The sequence below is a fragment of the Pristiophorus japonicus genome, chromosome 8 (assembly GCF_044704955.1).
Source record: "Pristiophorus japonicus isolate sPriJap1 chromosome 8, sPriJap1.hap1, whole genome shotgun sequence".
NCBI classification, from domain to species: Eukaryota; Metazoa; Chordata; class Chondrichthyes; family Pristiophoridae; genus Pristiophorus; species Pristiophorus japonicus.
This window is the reverse complement of record NC_091984.1, coordinates 64,270,077-64,291,434: the sequence shown is the minus strand read 5'-3', so window position 1 is coordinate 64,291,434 and position 21,358 is coordinate 64,270,077. Positions and strand designations below refer to the sequence as shown.

At 45.5% G+C, this 21,358-nt stretch overlaps 1 protein-coding gene across 4 annotated transcripts in view; it reads left to right on the top strand.

Annotated features, from left to right (window-relative positions):
- The window catches only part of osbpl9 (oxysterol binding protein-like 9), a 238,513-nt gene that overhangs the window by 157,692 nt on the left and 59,463 nt on the right, over positions 1 to 21,358 (top strand). For all 4 annotated transcript variants that reach the window (XM_070886876.1, XM_070886877.1, XM_070886875.1 and 1 more), the window contains 2 exons: positions 13,397 to 13,501; positions 18,382 to 18,541. In XM_070886876.1, the coding sequence (XP_070742977.1) occupies positions 13,397 to 13,501; positions 18,382 to 18,541 (265 nt within the window). The remainder of the gene's footprint in view (positions 1 to 13,396; positions 13,502 to 18,381; positions 18,542 to 21,358) is intronic.

Here is a 21,358-nt window from a genome sequence, read left to right as displayed (position 1 = left end):
TTCTCGTTTAATTCAGACTTTCTTTGCCTCTCTCTCTTTCTCGTTCTGTACTTGATATGACAGTGAGTTCACCCACTCTAACTTGCACTTCCTTGCACTGGTCATTCCATAATGCTTCAATCTGATTGGTTAAGGAGATACACAGCTGCTTTCCCTGTTCACTCAGATCCCGGGAGGAGAAACTCGCATCGTTAGTGCAAACAATTTCGCGCTCGGACCATGGGGCCACGACCGCAAAATTCCGCGGGAGTTGGTGGAGGCACAAACCAGCAGCGCCCCGCTCCCGCCGGTAGTGCCCCGAGCCGCTACTTTGTTGATGATGGCGTCAGCGCCGTGCGCAGCGACCCGTTTCGCCTCAGAACGGAAATTCGGTCCCACCCTATGAGGCTGCCGCGATGTTCGCGCCAATCTTTTGGGTTGTGAACTGGGCCACACTCTGCTCGCGGAGCAAAAATTATAGGGACGGTGCGGGCGCCATTTTTTTTCAATGACCGACTTACCGGTCGCAGCCTTGTATTGATGATTTTGCGGGGTCCATGGCACCATGTTGCAGCCCGGGCTGCTGCCACGGCACCCCGCTCCCCGGTGAAGAAGTGGTAGCCCCTCGTCCCATTGCAGAGCTTGCAGCGTGCCATCCCCTTTAACGGAAGGGGAGGGTCCTGTGCTCCCATCAGCGCTACGCAGCACTCCATTGCTTGCCTGGACTGGAGTGGGGTTCAAGGAATTTCTGGGCCATTGAGTTTATTTTGATCACTGTGCAGTTCCTACAATTAAAACACCTAAATGTCAAATTGGTGTATATCTTTCAAGTTTGTAGACTTCAACTAAATAGCCTTTCTATTGCATGTATAAATCTGTGAACAACAATATATTTATAAGGAAGCCTAGGATAATGGCCCAAACTTGAATTACAGTTCTCAGTAAATTTAAAAGCAATATCTAGTGTCAAACAGTAGGGTACAATTCCTGTTATAATTACATCCCATTACCAATAGACAATATTATAAAATGCTCTTCACAGCCAAGTAAGTTACAACTTTGTTGAAAATACAACACTTGAGTGAGATGATGTAATTGTGCATTGAAGCATAAATGGTTAGTGCTATGGAGTGAAAGTTTGCAGTATCAATTTCCCACTTTACTCATTTCCTTCTTTGAGTTGTGCATAAAGAAAGGCTGCGGTCCTTCCATCTGCTCGGGCAATCTGGCCAGGGTGCTAACTCATACCTCCTAATAACTGGCCAAAGGGGAGATTGTCAAAGGCTTGTGAACACACTGACCCCCTGACAACAAAGGAATGAGTACAAGCAGACTAAACTAAGAGGGTAACTCACGTACGCTTGTAAAAATGACTCATTTTTTTAAAATAGAGAAAATTCAGTGGTTGTTGCCTAACTTGTATATATTTTAAAAAACTAATTAATTGCATTTAAGAAAAATACTGGGCGAAAGATAATAAAGAAATAAAGTAGGTACTTATCTAACATTTATCCTGGCTCATTAGTAATGTGTCCAGTAACAATATCTCCATAGTGTAAAAATATTGACCCAAGATTTTCAGTGGCAGGGTAAGGAATGGTGCCTGCTGTTAGTTAAGACTTGCTCATCCCTGTTTAATGGGCCGGATTTTGCTGTAAATTTAACAGTGAGGCTAACAGTGCTCACCGTTACTTATGCACAAATCGGACAGCAACTTATGGCGAGCGCACATGTGCAATCCGGAAGTTGCTGTCCAAGATGCACTGCTCCTTCATCTCTTTTATCTCTTGCAATCCAATCTTTCTTTCTCTCACTTTATTTTGCCTTCTGTACCTTTCCTGACATTGAGTTCACTATTCCAACTTACACTTCCTGGTTCAGACTCTGCGCTCCTCATCAAAGATTCTTCAATTTGATTGGTTGAGGAGATGCACAGTTGCTTGACCTGTTCACACAAGTCGAGATGCTCTGTATAGGGCACTGCGAAGTTTGGATGTTCTGCTGGCAGCAACTTAAAAAAAAATTCGTTCATGGGTAGTCGGTGTCGCTGGCAAGGCCAGCATTTATTGCCTATCCTTAATTGCCCTTGAGAAGTGCTGTTAGGGAGGGAATTCCAGGACTTTAACCCAACAACGATGAAGGAATGGCGATATATTTCCAAGTCAGGATGGTGTGTAACATGGAGGGCAATTTAGAGGTGGTAGTGTTCCTCTGCGCCATCACAATGGTCCATGTAGGTGATAGAGGTCACAGGTTTGGGAGAGATGTCTCCGAATCCTTGGCGAGTTGCTGCAGTGCATTTTGTAGATGGTGCAGTGCATTTTGTAGATGGTACACTGCAGAGACAGTGCGCTGGTGGTGGAGAGAGTGAATGCTTTACAGTAGTGGTCACCAAAAGCGGGCTGCTTTGTCCTGGATGGTGTTGAGCTTCTTGAGTGTTGTTGGAGCTGCACTCATCCAGGCAAGTGGAGACTATTCCATCACACTCCTGACTTGCGCCTTGTAGATTGTGGAAAGGCTTTGAGGAGTCAGGAGATAAGACACTCAGTGCAGAATACCTGTCCTCTGACCCACTCTTGTTGCCATAGTATTTATGTGGGTGGTCCAGTTAAGTTTCTGTTCCATGGTGAACCCCAGGATGTTGATGGTGGGGGATTCGGCGATGGTAATGCCGTTGAATCTCAGGGCAGTGGTTAGATGCTCTCTTGTTGAAGATAGTCATTGATTGGCACTTGTGTGACGCGGATATTACTTGCCACTTATCAGCCCAAGCCAGAATGACGTCCAGATATTCCTGAATGCAGTTATGAACTGCTTCATTATCTGAGGAGTTGCGAATGGCACTGAATACTGTGCAGTCATCAGCGAACATCCCCACTTCTAATCTTATGAAGGAAGGAAGGTCATCGATGAAGTAGCTGAAGATGGTTGGGCCTAGGACACTGCCCTGAGGAACTCCTGCAGCGATGTCCTGGGTCTGTGATGATTGGCCTCCAACAACCACAGCCAAATTCCTTTGTGCTAGGTATGACTCCAGCCAGTGGAGCGTTTTCCCCCTGATTCCCATTGACTTCAGTTTTACTAGGCCTCCTTGATGCCACAATTGGTCAAATGCTGCAGTGATGTCAAGGGCAGTCACTCTCCCCTCACATCTGGAATTCAGCTCTTTTGTCCATGTTTGGACCAGGCTGTTATGAGGTCTGGAGCCGAGTGGTACTAATCATCAGTGAGCAGGTTATTGGTGAGTAAATGCAACTTGATGGCACCATCGCTGACATCTTCCATCACTTTGCTAATAATTGAGAGTAGATAGATGGGGCGGTAATTGTCCGGATTGGATTTGTCTTGCTTTTTGTGGACAGGACATACCTGGACAATTTTCCACATTGTCAGGTAGATGTCAGTGTTGTAGTTGTACTGGAACAGCTTGGCTCGAGGCGTGGCTAGTTCTGGAGCACAGGTCTTCGGCACAACAGTCGGGATGTTGTCGGGTCCCATAGACTTTGCTGTATCCAGTGCGTTCAGCCGCTTCTTGATATCAAGCGGAGTGAATCTAATTGGCTGAAGACTGGCTTCTGTAATGGTGGGTCCTCAGGAGGAGGCCGATATGGATCATCTACTCGGCACTTCTGGCTGAAGATTGTTGTAAACATTTCAGCCTTGTCTTTTGCACTCACGTGCTGGGCTCCACCATCATTGAGGATGGGGATGTTCATGGAGCCTCCTCCTCCTGTTAGTTGTTTAATTATTCACCACCATTCATGTCTGGATGTGGCAGGACTGCAGAGCTTTGATCTGATCTGTTGATTGTGGGATCGCTTAATTCTATCTATAGCAAGCTGTTTCCACTGTTTAGCATGCATGTAGTCCTGTGTTGTAGCTTCACCAGGTTGGCACCTCATTTTTAGTTAAGACTGCTGCTGCTCCTGGCATGCTCTTCTGCACTCCTCATTGAACCAGGTTGGTCGCCTGGCTTGATGGTAATGGTAGAGTGAGGACTATGCCAGGTCACGGGGTTACAGATTGTGATGGAATATAATTCTGCTGCTGCTGATGGCCCACAGTGTCTCATGGATGCTCAGTTTTGAGCTGCTAGATCTGTTCCGAATCGATGCCATTTAACATGGAGGTAGTGTCACACAACACGATGGAGCGTGTCCTCAGTGTGAAGATGTAACTTCACCTTCACAAGAACTGTGGAGAGGTCAATGTTACCAATACTATCATGGGCAGATGCAGCTGCGACAGGAATATTGGTGAGGACGAGATTAGGTAGGTTTTTCCTTTATGTTGTATCCCTCACCACCTGCTTCGCTTCATGCCCAATCTGCCAGCTCTGTCCTTCAGGACTTGGCCAGCTCGATCAGTAGCGGTGCTACCGAGCTACTCTTGGTGATGGACATTGAAGTCTCCCACTCAGAATACATTCTGTGCCCTTGCTACCCTCAGTTCTTCTTCCAAGTGGTGGTTGACATGGAGGAGTACCGATTCATCAGCTGAGGGAGGACGGTAGGTGGTAATCAGTAGGAGGTTTCCTTGTCATGGAAAACCCCGCTTAAAGTCTACGGGTAAGTGCAAGACTAATGTTCGCCAATTAGAGCAAAATACGCCCCATTGTCAATGATATTTTGTGCTGTAAGTCGCTGTAAGTGCAAGATGGAAATAGCGTGGTGCCCTCTACAGGGCATCTTGCAACTGTTTCACGTTAACCAATCAGACTGAAGCATTGTGAAATATAACAGTGCAAGAACCGAGGAGTGTTAAATAGAACAGGTGAATTCAGTAACAAATCAGGTACAGAAAGGGAAATAAAGGGAGGGAAAGAAGACTGGATTAAATGAGACAAAGAAAAAGCAAAAAACAAAATTAGTTATTTAAAAAAAAAAACTTTTATAATCACCAACAACAATTTAAACCTGAAAGACTGAGACACCACATTTGTAATAGTTAATTTTCAGTGCCAGAAAGCTTAACTGGCAGTAATTAACACTTATCACATCATTAAAAGGGTACTTGGTCTTGAAATGACTTGACTTAACTTTCTGTGGCGGCTTTATTTTGTATCTACTGTGCAGGTACAAGAACTTCACACCACTCAATGCATTTGATTGCTGAGGCAGACGATGAGATGCCGTTTTCGGAAAGCTAATGGCGGAGCGGTACATCTCTGACAGCAACTTTCCGATTTCTGTGTTTAATTTCTTCTTCTTAGGCAGTCCCCCGGAGTCGAGGATGACTTGCTTCCTCACTAAAATGAGTTCTAAGGTGACTGTTGAGACCAATGCGGGATCTACAGTCTCTGTCACAGGTGGGGTTGTTGGTGGTTGGAGGGATGGATGGGTGGGGTGCTTAGAAACATAGAAACATTGAAAATAGGTGCAGGAGCAGGCCATTCAGCCCTTCTAGCCTGCACCGCCATTCAATGAGTTCATGGCTGAACATGAAACTTCAGTACCCCCTTCCTGCTTTCTCGCCATAACCCTTGATCCCCCGAGTAGTAAGGACTTCATCTAACTCCCTTTTGAATATATTTAGTGAATTGGCCTCAACTACTTTCTGTGGTAGAGAATTCCACAGGTTCACCACTCTCTGGGTGAAGAAGTTTCTCCTCATCTCGGTCCTAAATGGCTTACCCCTTATCCTCAGACTGTGACCCCTGGTTCTGGACTTCCCCAACATTGGGAACATTCTTCCTGCATCTAACCTGTCTAAACCCGTCAGAATTTTAAACGTTTCCATGAGGTCCACTCTCATTCTTCTGAACTCCAGTGAATACAAGCCCAGTTGATCCAGTCTTTCTTGATAGGTCAGTCCCACCATCCCGGGAATCAGTCTGGTGAATCTTCGCTGCACTCCCTCAATAGCAAGAATGTCCTTCCTCAAGTTAGGAGACCAAAACTGTGCACAATACTCCAGGTGTGGCCTCACCAAGGCCCTGTACAACTGTAGCAACACCCCCCTGCCCCTGTACTCAAATCCCCTCGCTATGAAGGCCAACATGCCATTTGCTTTCTTAACCGCCTGCTGTACCTGCATGCCAACCTTCAATGACTGATGTACCATGACACCCAGGTCTCGTTGCACCTTCCCTTTTTCTAATCTGTCACCATTCAGATAATAGTCTGTCTCTCTGTTTTTACCACCAAAGTGGATAACCTCACATTTATCCACATTATACTTCATCTGCCAGGCATTTGCCCACTCACCTAACCTATCCAAGTCACTCTGCAGCTTAATAGCATCCTCCTCGCAGCTCACACTGCCACCCAACTTAGTGTCATCCGCAAATTTGGAGATACTGCATTTAATCCCCTCGTCTAAATCATTAATGTACAATGTAAACAGCTGGGGCCCCAGCACAGAATCTTGCGGCACCTCACTAGTCACTGCCTGCCATTCTGAAAAGTACCTGTTTACTCCTACTCTTTGCTTCCTGTCTGACAACCAGTTCTCAATCCATGTCAGCACACTACCCCCAATCCCATGTGCTTTAACTTTGCACATTAATCTCTTGTGTGGGACCTTGTCGAAAGCCTTCTGAAAGTCCAAATATACCACATCAACTGGTTCTCCTTTGTCCACTTTACTGGAAACATCCTCAAAAAATTCCAGAAGATTTGTCAAGCATGATTTCCCTTTCACAAATCCATGCTGACTTGGACCTATCATGTCACCATTTTCCAAATGCGCTGCTATGACATCCTTAATAATTGATTCCATCATTTTACCCACTACTGAGGTCAGGCTGACCGGTCTATAATTCCCTGTTTTCTCTCTCCCTCCTTTTTTAAAAAGTGGGGTTACATTGGCTACCCTCCACTCCATAGGAACTGATCCAGAGTCAATGGAATGTTGGAAAATGACTGTCAATGCATCCGCTATTTCCAAGGCCACCTCCTTAAGTACTCTGGGATGCAGTCCATCAGGCCCTGGGGATTTATCGGCCTTCAATCCCATCAATTTCCCCAACACAATTTCCCGACCAATAAAGATTTCCCTCAGTTCCCCCTCCTTACTAGACCCTCTGACCCCTTTTATATCCGGAAGGTTGTTTGTGTCCTCCTTAGTGAATACCGAACCAAAGTACTTGTTCAATTGGTCTGCCATTTCTTTGTTCCCCGTTATGACTTCCCCTGATTCTGACTGCAGGGGACCTACGTTTGTCTTTACTAACCTTTTTCTCTTTACATATCTATAGAAACCTTTGCAATCGTCTTAATGTTCCCTGCAAGCTTCTTCTCGTACTCCATTTTCCCTGCCCTAATCAAACCCTTTGTTCTCCTCTGCTGAGTTCTAAATTTCTCCCAGTCCCCAGGTTCGCTGCTATTTCTGGCCAATTTGTATGCCACTTCCTTGGCTTTAATACTATCCCTGATTTCCCTAGATAGCCACGGTTGAGCCACCTTCCCTTTTTTATTTTTACGCCAGACAGGAATGTACAATTGTTGTAATTCATCCATGCGGTCTCGAAATGTCTGCCATTGCCCATCCACAGTCAACCCTCTAAGTATCATTCGCCAATCTATCCTAGCCAATTCACGCCTCATACCTTCAAAGTTACCCTTCTTTAAGTTCTGGACCATGGTCTCTGAATTAACTGTTTCATTCTCCATCCTAATGCAGAATTCCACCATATTATGGTCACTCTTCCCCAAGGGGCCTCGCACAATGAGATTGCTAATTAATCCTCTCTCATTACACAACACCCAGTCTAAGATGGCCTCCCCCCTAGTTGGTTCCTCGACATATTGGTCTAGAAAACCATCCCTTATGCACTCCAGGAAATCCTCCTCCACCGTATTGCTTCCAGTTTGGCTAGCCCAATCTATGTGCATATTAAAGTCACCCATTATAACTGCTGCACCTTTATTGCATGCACCCCTAATTTCCTGTTTGATGCCCGCCCCAACATCCCTACTACTGTTTGGAGGTCTGTACACAACTCCTACTAACGTTTGTTGCCCTTTGGTGTTCTGCAGCTCTACCCATATAGATTCCACATCATCCAAGCTAATGTCTTTCCTAACTATTGCATTAATCTCCTCTTTAACCAGCAATGCTACCCCACCTCCTTTTCCTTTTATTCTATCCTTCCTGAATGTTGAATACCCCTGGATGTTGAGTTCCCAGCCCTGATCATCCTGGAGCCACGTCTCCGTAATCCCAATCACATCATATTTGTTCACATCTATTTGCACAGTTAATTCATCCACCTTATTGCGGATACTCCTTGCATTAAGACACAAAGCCTTCAGGCTTGTTTTTTTTAACACCCTTTGTCCTTTTAGAATTTTGCTGTACAGTGGCCCCTTTTTGTTCTTTGCTTTGGGTTTCTCTGCCCTCCACTTTTCCTCATCTTTTTGTCTTTTGCTTTTGCCTCCTTTTTGTTTCCCTCTGTCTCCCTGCATTGGTTCCCATCCCCCTGCAATATTAGTTTAAATCCTCCCCAACAGCACTAGCAAACACTCCCCCTAGGACATTGGTTCCGGTCCTGCCCAGGTGCAGACCGTCCGGTTTGTACTGGATCCACCTCCCCCAGAACCGGTCCCAATGCCCCAGGAATTTGAATCCCTCCCTGCTGCACCACTGCTCAAGCCACGTATTCATCTGCGCTATCCTGCGATTCCTACTCTGACTATCACATGGCACTGGTAGCAATCCCGAGATTACTACTTTTGAGGTCCTACTTTTTAATTTTGGTCGTATGTTTCTGCTGTTTGTATTTGGCTTCCGTGTGTTTTTGGCGAAGAGATTCCAAGTGTTCGCCGCTTTCTCGGATGCTTCTCCTCCACTTTGAGCATTCTTAGGCCAGGGATTCCCAGGATGTTACATATTTTCAAGGAGGCTTTGAGGCTGTCTTTGAAGCGTTTTCTCTTCCCTCCTGGGGGCTCGCCTGCCGTGACGTAGCTCGAAGTAGAGTGCTTGTTTTGTGAGTCTGTATTGGGCATGCAGACCCTGTAGCCCGTCCATCGAAGCTGATCGAGTGTGGCCAATGCCTCGATGCTGCGGATGTTGGCCTGAGAGAAAATGCTGAAGGTGTGCCTATCCTGCCAATGAATTTGCAGGATTTTACAGAGGCAGCGTTAGTGGTACTTCTCTAGTGCATTGAGGTGCCTACTGTACATAGTCCATGTCTCTGAAGCATATAGGATGGTGGGTATCACTACTGCTGTGTAGACCATGAGCTTGGTGCCGGGTCTGAGAACACTCTTTTCCTCAGGCGGCCGAAGGTTGTACTGGCGCACTGAAGGCAGTGTTGGGTTTCGTCATCGATGTCTGCCCTTGCTGATAGTAGGCTCCCAAGGTATGGGAAATGGTCCACCTTGTCTAAGGTCTCGTCATGGATCTTGATAATCGGGGAGCAGTACTGTGTGGCGGGGGCAGGTTGGTAGAGAACCTTTTTCTTACTGATGTATATGTAAGGCCCAAACTCTCATATGCTTCAGTGAAGGTGTCAACGGTGGTTTGGAGTTCGGACTCCGAGTGTGCACAAACGCAAGCATCATCTGCATATTGTAATTCAATGATAGAGGATGGAACAACCTTGGATCTGGACTGGAGGCATCGGAGGTTGAACAATTTCCCGCTTATCCTGTAGATTAGCTCCACTCCAGCAGGGAACTTGTTAAAGGTAAGAGGAAGCATTGCAGCAAGGAGGATTGAGAAGAGCACTGGTGGAATGTCACAGACTTGCTTGACCCCGGTCTGCACTTGTGTTGGGTCTGTGATGGATCCGTTAGTAAGAATCACGGCTTGCATGTCATCATGATGTAGGTGGAGGATGGTGACAAATTTTTGAGGACAGACGAATTTGAGAAGGACACTCCATAATCCCTCACGGTTGACAGACGCGAAGGCCTTTGTGAGGTCAAAGAAAGCCATGTACAGAGGTTGATGCTGCTCTCTACATTTTTCTTGGATTTGTCGAGCGGTGCAGATCATGTCCATTGTGCCCCTTAGTGGGTGGAATCCGCATTGCGACTATGGGAGGAGCTCTTCAACCACTGGGAGGAGAGGATTGAGGAGGATTCTTGCGATGATTTTCCCTGCGGCAGTCAGCAGGGAAACTTCTCTGTAATTATTGCAGTCGGACTTGTCACCTTTCTTGAAGATGGTCACGATTATGGCGTCTCTCAGATCCCCTGGTATGCTCTTCTCCTTCCAGGTAAAAGAGATGAGGTCATGGATTTGCGCCAAGAATACTTCTCCATAATTCTTTGGCACTTCGGATGGGGATTCCATCTGCTCCTAAGGCCTTGTTTTTTAGTTGTCGGATGGCCTTTTCAACCCCATGCCGGGCTAGGATTGTGCCGAGGTGGTGACGGATAACATGCTGTGGAATGGAGTCAAGGACACTCGCGTCAAACACACAGTCTTGGTTGAGGAGATACCTGAAGTACTCCTTCCAACGGGCACTGACTGCCTCTCTGTCCTTGATGAGCACCTCTCTGTTCTTGGCTCTCAGTGGATATAGGACCTTGAGTGCTTGGGCTGTAATCTAGCAGGTGCCAGTGCCTAGAGTGAGGGTGTTGCCAGGAGATCTTGTACTTGTCTTTCTGACAAAATAAGGTGTTGGTTATGACAAGACCATGTTCTGAGCATTTTGTCAGGAGGAGGATACTGTTGGAGCTGGTTTTCTCTACCCTTGCCTGCCATTCACCCCTCTCCAGAGGTCTGTGTCCTTTGCAACTCTGGCATTAAAGTCGCCAAGGAGAATCAGCTTGTCGCCCGTTGGGACTCGGGACAGGGATTCTCCCAGGCTGGAGTAGAGTTCCTCTTTGGCCTCGTCCGTAGCTTCCAGGGTTGGGCCATACGCACAGATGACCATAGCATACTGGTTCCGGGTTAGAGTGAGCCGAAGGGTCATGAGGCATTCGCTTATCCCATAGGGGGAATCTCCAAGATACCAAACTGGCTAATTTTTGATGGCGAAGCCGACCTCATGGAGACGGTGTTCTTCTTCTGGTTTGCCTTTCCAGAAGAAGGTGTATCCACCACCTTGTTCCTAGAGTTGACCTTCCCCTGCCCGCCATGTCTCGCTCAGGGCAGTGATGTCGATGTCGAAGCATCTGAGTTCCCGGGCAGTGATAGCAGTACGACATTCCAGTCTGTCGCTGTTGGGGTTGTCCATGAGGGTCCTGATGTTCCAGGTCCTGAACTTCATTTTAAAGGGTGGAAGATGCCTGTGCGTGAATTATTTTAACGTGGTGTGGCCGTCGCACAACAGTTACCACACAAAATTGACAGAGCAATGTCTTGGTCCAATGGCAAAGGGATCCAAGACAATTGGAGACCAGGCTCTGCTCCATGGGCCTAGCATACACATACGCACTTGTTCCGACTGACCCCCTCCCTCCCTCGGGTCCGCTCTCCCTGGTTTTCGGAGATCGCAGTGTAGGTGCGCGCATTAATCTTGGAGCAGCTTGCAAATTTGTCCGTAAAGTACTGACACTGCATCCCAGTTCCAGCTCCAGAGCGTTGCTCTGCACTTTTCCACTCTTGCTCCAGTCGCTCACGCTTTGGTGCTTTACTCGTGTCCCAACCTCACTGCTGGTCTCGGGTCCTGACCACGCTGCTGGCCTCGTGTCCCGTCCTCCCTGCTGGTCCGTGCTGTATCTTCCCTGGGTCCTGATCTCGCTGCTGGCCTCTGCCTCCTGACCTTGCTGATGGCCTGTGCTGTACCATCCCTGGGTCCCGACCTCGCTGCTGGCCCGTGCTGTATATTCCCTGGGTCCTGATCTTGCTGCTGTTTTTGACCTCCCGACCTCACTGTTGGCCTTGGCCTCCTGACCTTGCTGATGGTCCGTGCTGTACCGTCCCTGGGTCCCGACCTCGCTGTTGGCCTCGACCTCACTGTTGGCCTCGGCCTCCTGACCTTGCTGATGGCCTGTGCTGTACCATCCCTGGGTCCCGACCTCGCTGCTGGCCCGTGCTGTATATTCCCTGGGTCCTGATCTTGCTGCTGTTTTTGACCTCCCGACCTCACTGCTGGCCTCGGCCTCCTGACCTTGCTGATGGTCCGTGCTGTACCGTCCCTGGGTCCCGACCTCGCTGTTGGCCTCGACCTCACTGTTGGCCTCGGCCTCCTGACCTCGCTGATGGTCCGTGCTGTACCGTCCCTGGGTCTCGACCTCCCTTTTGTCCCATACTGTACCTTCCGTGGGTCTCAACCTCCCTTTTGTCTCGTGTTGTACCTTCCCTGGGCCCCGACATCGCTGTTGGCACTCCTTGCCGTCCGCCGATTCCCGCTGATCCTCCGCTCCTCGTCGCCTGCCGATCCTACGCTTCTCGCCACCCGCCAATTCCTGCCGGTCCTATTGCACATCTGCCCTCGGCTGAAGTTGTTGTGGCATTTGGGCATAAATAAAGGCAAGTGATATTAGCCTCACTGTTGTTTCGAGCACCTCGAGTCTCATTGCCGAAAGCATGCAGAAACCAAGCGCAGGCAGCGGAAGGAGCGTGCGGCAAACAAGTCCCACCCACCCTTTCCTTCAACGACTGTCTGTCCCACCTGTGACAGAAACTGTAATTCCCGTATTGGACTGTTCTGTCACCTAAGAACTCATTTTTAGAGTGGAAGCAAGTCTTCCTCGATTTTGAGGGACTGCCTATGATGATGATGATATTTCGACAGCAAATTTTGGGTCAGTGTTTTTTTTAAACCCTAGGATAACAATTTACAGACCTTGTAAATGGGACTTTAATTATAAACTTAGCTCTAAAGATTTTAATATAGAATAGCTTTTCAAATCGAATATGACTCTATAACAGTCTTTATGCATTACTTGCAGTATTCTGTATTGCAGACAGTGCGGAGCTCTAGATTACGCAGCAGGCTAAATGATACAAATTTGGAATATTCAGAGTTTTGCAATTGAATAAGCAGGACAAGCCGAATACAAAATACATAAGTGAAAAAAGTATAGTTTCCACTACAGGCAACTGGTTGTGGACTCCATGTAAATGACCTCTCACTATTCAGGACACGAACACTGGAAGTGGTATTTGATGACTTCGCAAGCTGAGAGCTCAAATTGAATACAGCGCAAGATGTTTTTTTTTGTTTCACAGGCTAAGTAGCACATTTGCAACAGCATTCCGAATGTTTCTAATGGAATAGAAAATATTGATGTGAACCTCCCCACTGCTGATTCAACTGAATGATGAAATTGATAGCTATTTTTAGAACAGATTCTGTTTGTTTTTAACATTGAAATGTTGCATTATATTTTAAAATAAAATAAACAGGATGTGTTGTAAATATTTAAGTACAGTGTATACTATTTGAGATTTTGAGCTCGTCACAAAAGGACATGCTGCACTTTCTTCTGACTCTGTTCCAAACATACTACAGCAGAGTCTTTATTGTCCAAGAGGGCTCTGTAATGCGCTGTTTTAATGATGTTTTTTTTTACAGAACCTGCTCAGTTATGCAAAGCAGAACAGCGTCCATCAACATTGGCTGTGGGATCTGCGGTTAACGCAATGGGTAACCATCAGACACCAACTCCCAACAGTACAGGTGAGATGTATTTTATTTTTCCATAAGTATGCTCAGAAATCCATATGCAATAATGTGTGACTATTGAAGTTTAGGTGTTATCTGCTTGATCAGAGCTATTAACATGTAACTTGATGATGTGTCAGCTATAGTTTTATTTGTGTGTGTTGCATGATTTGACTTTTTAAAGAGATAGGGAATAGTAGACAAGGAGTTTATTTCATAAGTGAGAAAATCTTGGTACCCGAGCAGGGTGACACGCTTTGTGTTGGAGTGGTAGCACGGAGGTTCTGTTTCCAGTTGCACTGGTCTAGAAAGCCCTTCTGCCCCACCCTCAATCCAACTGGGAGAGAGAGAGCAGTGAGAGTTGTTCAACCTTTGTTGTGATTCGAGAAGCAGCCCTGAGGAATTGCATGTACAGAGGTTTGAGAGCAGGTTGTTCATCAGTGCTTTCAATTTGTTGAGACTTGAATGGCAAAAATAGGACTACTTTGGAGTTTCATACTTGTATTTTTATGTATTTCTGGCCATGAAATTCAGTAATCCACATTTAACCATTGTGTATTCATTTTATGCTGCACTTAAACCTTTATTATCAGCTTATTATACAACTGGTTTTGACATGTATCAAGTAAGATAACCTGATAGTATGATAACCTCATGACTGGAACAGATTTCCACATTTGTAATGACTGCTTTAAACCCCCCCCCCATTTGTGGCTGACTAAACGTGACTGAAATGGCAAAAATGTTTATTTTCATGTGACTGCCAGTTTTAGACACCTCTTCCAATTATTTTGTCTTTTTGTCTGAAGTAACGGAGGTAAATATTCATATTAGCTTCATTACTCAAATTGTATTATAGTAGTAATTGTAATCAAATTGTTCTCATCGGCATCAATGCCAACGAGACTTCCAAGGTGGCTGGTCACATCCGGGAAAAAGAGTGAGATGCAACTCATAGCTTGTAACGTGAAGTATTAAAGTGTAAAGAGAGAAAAAAAATCCTTTTTTTTGAATTTTGCCCAATCATGGAGCCTGGGAAGGAGTATGAATACTTGGGTCCATGAGCTGTATTGTGAAATAAGTTGGGGATTCTGTTGTTCCCCATTTGAGTAACTCTTCTTCTTAGGTAGTCCCCCGGAGTCGAGGATGACTTGCTTCCATACTAATGAGTTCTAAGGTGTAAGCATTGAAGCACTGACCACGCTCGACCAGCTCCGTTGGGTGGGCCACATCGTCCGCATGCCCAACACGAGACTCCCTAAGCAAGCGCCCTACTCGGAGCTCCGACACGGCAAGTGAGCCCTAGGTGGGCAGAGGAAACGTTTCAAGGGCACCCTCAAAGCATCCTTGATAAAGTGCAACATCCCCACCGGCACCTGGGAATCCTTGGCCCAAGACCGCCCAAAGTGGAGGAAGTGCATCCGGTAGGATGCAGAAATCAAGCGCAGGCAGCGGAAGGAGCGTGCGGCAAACCAGGCTCCCCACCCACCCTTTCCTTCAACCACTGTCTGCCCCACCTATGACAGACTGTAATTCCCGCATTGGACTGTGTGTTATGATGTGTGTGTGTGTTATGTTGTGTGTGTGTGTGTGTTATGTATGTACTGAATGCATTTATGTGTGCTTTTAGAGTGGAAGCAAGTCTTCGTCGATTTTGAGGGACTGCCTAAGATGATGATGATGAGTCCAATGCGGGACCAACAGACTCTGCCACAGCTGGGGCAGGTGGCGGATGAAGGCACTGATGGGTGGGGTGCTTGGTTTGTACTTAGCTTCCACATACTCCCAGCAAAGAAACTTGAAGTGTTTGGTGCCTTCTCGAAGGCTTCTCTTCCACTTTGGGCCAGGGATTCCCAAGAGTCGCTAATGGTTATCCATTTGCATTCAAGACAACTCCTCTTCTTTGAGGAAGCTGTTATTTCATCACAAAAATTATGACAACAGTTATTCAACAGGTACTGTTAAGCTGCAAGGGTATAATACAACTTTACTAAATTGTTTGGATTGACCCTACTTAAGTATTGGGTTAGGGAAGGGACACTCGGCTAGGTTTCTTGCTCCCGATCCTGTCAAGCAACTCTTGCTGGAATTGTGTGGACATTCGGTGAGGCCAGGATGGAAACATAGATGCAGGAGTAGGCCATTCAGCCCTTCGAGTCTGCACCACCATTCAATATGATCATGGCTGATCATGCAACTTCAGTACCCCTTTCCTGCTTTCTCTCCATACCCCTTGATCCCTTTAGCTGTAAGGGCCACATCTAACTCCCTTTTGAATATATCTAACAAACTGGCCTCAACAACTTTCTGTGGTAGCGAATTCCATAGGTTCACAATTCTCTGAGTGAAGAAGTTTTTCCTCATCTCGGTCCCAAATGACTTACTCCTTATCCTTATACTGTGACCCCTGGTTCTGGACTTCCCCAATATTGGAAACATTCTTCCTGAATCTAACCTGTCCAATCCCGTCAGAATTTTATATGTTTCTATGAGATCCCCCCTCATTCTTCTAAATTCCAGTGAATATAAGCCTAGCCGATCCAGTCTTTCTTCATATGTCAGTCTTGCCATCCCGGGAATCAGTCTGGTGAACCTTCGCTGCACTCCCTCAATAGCAAGAATGTCCTTCCTCAGATGAGGAGACCAAAATTGCACACAATACTCAAGGTATGGTCTCACCAAGGCCCTGTACAACTGAAGTAAGATCTCCCTGCTCCTATACTCAAATCCCCTCACTATGAAGGCCAGCATGCCATCTGCCTTCTTTACTGCCTGCTGTACCTGCATGCCTACCTTCAGTGACGGATGGACCATGACACCCAGGTCTCGTTGCACCTCCCCTTTTACTAATCTGTCACCATTCAGATAATCTGCCTTCCTGTTTTTGCAACCAAATTGGATAACCTCACATTTATCCACATTATACTGCATCTGTCATGCATTTGCCCATTCACCTAACCTGTCCAAGTCCCCCTGCAACCTCCTAGCATCCTCCTCGCAGCTTGCACTGCCACCCAGCTTAGTGTCATCTGCAAACTTGGAGATATTGCATTCAATTCCTCCTTCCAAATCATTAATGTATATTGTAAATAGCTGGGGTCCCAGCACTGAACCCTGCGGCACCCCACTAGTCACTGACTGCCATTCTGAAAAGGACCCATTTATTCCCACTCTTTGCTTCCTGTCTGCCAACCAGTTCTCTATCCACGTCAATACATTACCCCTAATACCATGTGCTTTAATTTTGCACACTAATCTCTTGTGTGGGACCTTGTCAAAAGCCTTTTGAAAGTCCAAGTACATCCACTGGTTCTCCCTTGTCCTCTCTACTAGTTACATCCTCAAAAAATTCTAGGAGATTTGTCAAGCATAATTTATTTCCCTTTCATAAATCCATGCTGACTTGGATCGATCCTGTCACTGCTTTCCAAATGCGCTGCTATTACATCTTTAATAATTGATTCCAACATTTTCCCCACTAATGTCAGGCTAACTGGTCTATAATTCCGTGTTTTCTCGCTCCCTCCTTTTTTAAAAAAGTTAGTTTACATTAGCTACCCTCCAATCCATAGGAACTGAACTAGAGTCTATAGAATGTTGGAAAATGACTACCAATGCATCCACTAGTTCTAGGGCCACTTCCTTAAGTACTCTGGGATGCAGACTATCAGACCCTGGGGATTTATCGGCCTTCAGTCCCTTCAATTTCCCTATCACCATTTCCTGACTAATAAGGATTTCCCTCAGTTCCCCCTTCTCGCTAGACCCTCGGTCCCCTAGTATTTTCGGGAGGTTATTCATGTCTTCCTTAGTGAAGATCGATCCAAAGTATTTGTTCAGTTGGTCTGCCATTTCTTTGTTCCTCATTATGAATTCCCCTGATTCTGACTGCAAGGGACCTACATTAGTCTTCACTAATCTTTTTCTCTTCACATATCTATAGAAGTTTTTGCAGTCAGTTTTTATGTTCCCTGCAAGCTTACTCTCATACTCTATTTCCCCCTCCTAATTAAACCCTTAGTCCTCCTCTGCTGAATTCTAAATTTCTCCCTGGTACTGTACAGTTAAATAGTTGGCTGAGCTTCATTACCTGTACTCGTAGGTGAAGAATGGCCACTTGGGTGAGATATTGGACGGTGCACGGTGCTTGTGGAACTGTATGTCAGTAAGGAAGAAAGAGAGTGGCGAGAATCTACAGTAAAAACAGTAATAACCAAAACAATTGTTTGTTTTTGTTTACAAATTTATTAATTACCACTCGTAAAATTGCCAGTCTTTTCAAATGCAGATAGGAATTTCTGTTATCCCACAAGGGGAAAAAAAATCACCTGGGACTCTTGTCCATTTAAAGAATCCATGCCTTGGATTGCCATGAACGAATGATCTTCCCCACTGTACTGTGTGTAAAGGTTAATTCTGGGGTGCAGTCTTAGCTCAGAGCAGTATATAGATGCTGCTGCCTCTGCTTATCCCTCCAACATGCATCTGATTAAAAAGAATTAGATACATAGGGCAAGAGCATTCACTGCATCCCAGTTGGTAAAAGGACACACATTTCTGGTGAGTTCACCATGACAGTGCATCAAGATAGCTTACTATAGCTGAAGCTAGTTACTTACAAAACACAAGAGGAAGTAAAATGTATGTTGCAAAGTAGCTGGATTATTTATAGATTATCTAACAATATGTATACTTTTATTAAAAAAATTGTTTTTAACCGAATTTATAGTATAATACATTCAACATCATTAAGACAGTTTTAAAAAATAAACTTGCATTAGAAAGTAAGCAACATGGTCTTCTGTGAAGGTCTATTTGACTGCATCCCCTGTATTAGAAAATGCCCAGTAACAGAAGTAACATCCGAAGTACAATTGTGTGTTTCTGTTAAACAGGAAGTGGACAGTCAGCACCAAGCAGCAGCATCACTTCTCCCAGCCATGTCAATCTGTCCCCTAATACAGTTCCAGATTTTTCATATTCTAGCAGTGAAGATGAATTCTATGATGCCGATGAGTTCTACCAGAGTAATTCTTCTCCGAAGCATTGCTTAGAGTGAGTACTTAAAAAAAAAAAAAAATTATGTGAAACTTATTTTGTTAAATGTTGAAGTGAGCATATGGCAAATGAAGTGTCATTTTCTTAAAATGTCTTGTCTTGCATTGTAAACTATACTGAAGAAAATCTATTTCAAAGTTACTAAAGTTATATTGCCTTCTTTGTGACAAATTTGCACAACACTCAAACGAACTTTTTACTAACCCTGTGAAGTAGGGTGTGTTATTCTGAGATTGGGTTAAGGCACAATGTTGGGAGAGAGCAGAGGGAACATCACTCTGCATTTTTCCTTGCTCTATTTGATTTGGCAGCACTTGATGCAGACATCAAGTTCTCAAGCTGGAATGGTTCTATTCCACAACATTGGCCTTTCACACCTTGACCAGTACAAATTTATCCCCAACCCTGCCCCCAAAACTCTGCTGCTGAAAAATATTTCTACCCTGAATATGCTTCAGTGTGTTGCTTCACTCACTCAGCTATGACCCTAGCATTATTTTTTTCCGTTGGGTCGAGAGACACTTGTTCCAACGGGATTAAAAAGTACTTCCAATTTGGGTTGATTGATATGCCTTACTAATCAATTTCAAACTGTTATCCCGTACTACCATCCTATCTTATATCTGAACTTTCCTCCTCGGTACTTGACACGACTATTATTCCATGATTAGGAGGCACATGGCGGATGCACTCTTTAAAAATGATCGGAGAGTTTGCAACTAACAGTCTTTTACTTTCTGTGATCCTTTCCCCTTTGACATTCCAACCCGCTCCTGTACTCAAAGCCTAAAGTGCAAGATCATTCTCAAGATCAAAGGACAGGCTGGAAACTTGAGCGTTTAGTGTTTCTTGGTTCCAGCCTGGGCTATTAACTTTTCTTTTGATTGAATGAATGACTATTACTTAAATCTTGTTGCTTTAAAATAATGCCACTTCTAGCACTGTTGTCAGCTTGCAATATAAATGAAATAAAATCTGGAAATACTCAACAGATCGGGCAGCATCTGTGGGGTGAGAAACAGAGTTGATGTTTCAGGTTGATGGCCTTTTGTCAGAACTGGAAAAAGTTAGAGATATAATGGATTTTAAGCAAATGCAGAGGGTGGGAGGGGAGGAAATAACTAAGCGGAAGGAAGGTCTGTGATCGGGTGGAGGGCAGGACAGATTAAAAGACAAAAGGGATGATGGTGCAAGGCAAAAGGAGTTAGTAATGGGATAAGTAAAGGAACAAAACATGGGTCTAGAAGGGGGGGAATGGGAATAGCAGAATCATCAACTGCTGACATCTGAAAAAATGGGGGCAGAGGTTATGGTTTGAAATTGTTGAACTCAATGTTGAGCCCAGAAGACTATAAAGTGCCTAATCGAAAGATGAGGTGCTGTTCCTCGAACTTGCGTTGAGATTCATTGGAACAATGTAGGAGGCCGAAAACAGAGCGATCAGAGCAGGAATGGAGCAGAGAATTAAAGTGACAGGCAACTGGAAGCTCGGGGTCATGCTTGCGGACTTACATAAGAACATAAGAACATAAGAATTAGGAACAGGAGTAGGCCATCTAGCCCCTCGAGCCTGCTCCGTCATTCAATAAGATCATGGCTGATCTGGCCGTGGACTCAGCTCCACTTACCCGCCCTCTCCCCGTAACCCTTAATTCCCTTATTGGTTAAAAATCTATCTATCTGTGACTTGAATACATTCAATGAGCTAGCCTCAACTGCTTCCTTGGGCAAAGAATTCCACAGATTCACAACCCTCTGGGAGAAGAAATTCCTTCTCAACTCGGTTCTAGTCTCCCCTACCAGTGGAAACAACCTCTCTGCCTCTATCTTGTCTATCCCTTTCATGATTTTAAATGTTTCTATAAGATCACCCCTCATCCTTCTGAACTCCAACTAGTAAAGACCCAGTCTACTCAATCTATCATCATAAGGTAACCCCCTCATCTCCGGAATCAGCCGAGTGAATTGTCTCTGTACCCCGTCCAAAGCTAGTATATCTTTCCTTAAGTAAGGTGACCAAAACTGCACTCCAGGTGCGGCCTCACCAATACCCTGTACAGTTGCAGCAGGACCTCCCTGCTTTTGTACTCCATCCCTCGCAATGAAGGCCAACATTCCATTCGCCTTCCTGATTACCTGCTGCACCTGCAAACCAACTTTTTGGGACTGAATGAAGATGTTCCACAAAGCGGTCACCCAATCAACATTTGGTCTTCCCAATGTAGAGGAGCCCGCATCGTGAGCAGCGAATACAATATACTAAATTGAAAGAAGTACAAGTAAATCGCTGTTTCACCAGGAAGTAATGTTTGAGCTCTGGACGGTGGGAAGGAAGGAAGGAAGTAAAAGGGCAGGTGTTGCATCTCGTGTGCTTGCATGGGAAGGTGCCATGTGATGGGGACGGGGTATTGGGGGTGATTGAGGAGTGGGCCAGGGTGTTGCGGAGGGAACAGTCCCTTCAATGCTGAAAGGGAAGTTGAGGGAAAGATGTGTTTGGTGTTGGGATCACGCTGGAGGTAGCTAAAATGGTAGAGAATGATCCGGTGAAAGGTGAAGACAAGGGGAATCTTGTTGTGGTTCTAGGAGGAAGGGGATGGGATGAGGGCAGTGTTGTGTATGGAGAAAGAGTCAGACTGAACACTGTCAGCTCAAAGTAAAGTGTGACCGTAGTCTTTTATTGCAGGTCTCCAGAGTGCCTCTTCAACCTGTGAAGCCTTCTTAAATACCTGTGCTCCCATGGGGATTATGGGATCCCTTGGGACTCCGGGGAATGAGCCCTCTGGTGGCTGTACAGAGTAAATACAAGTCCACACA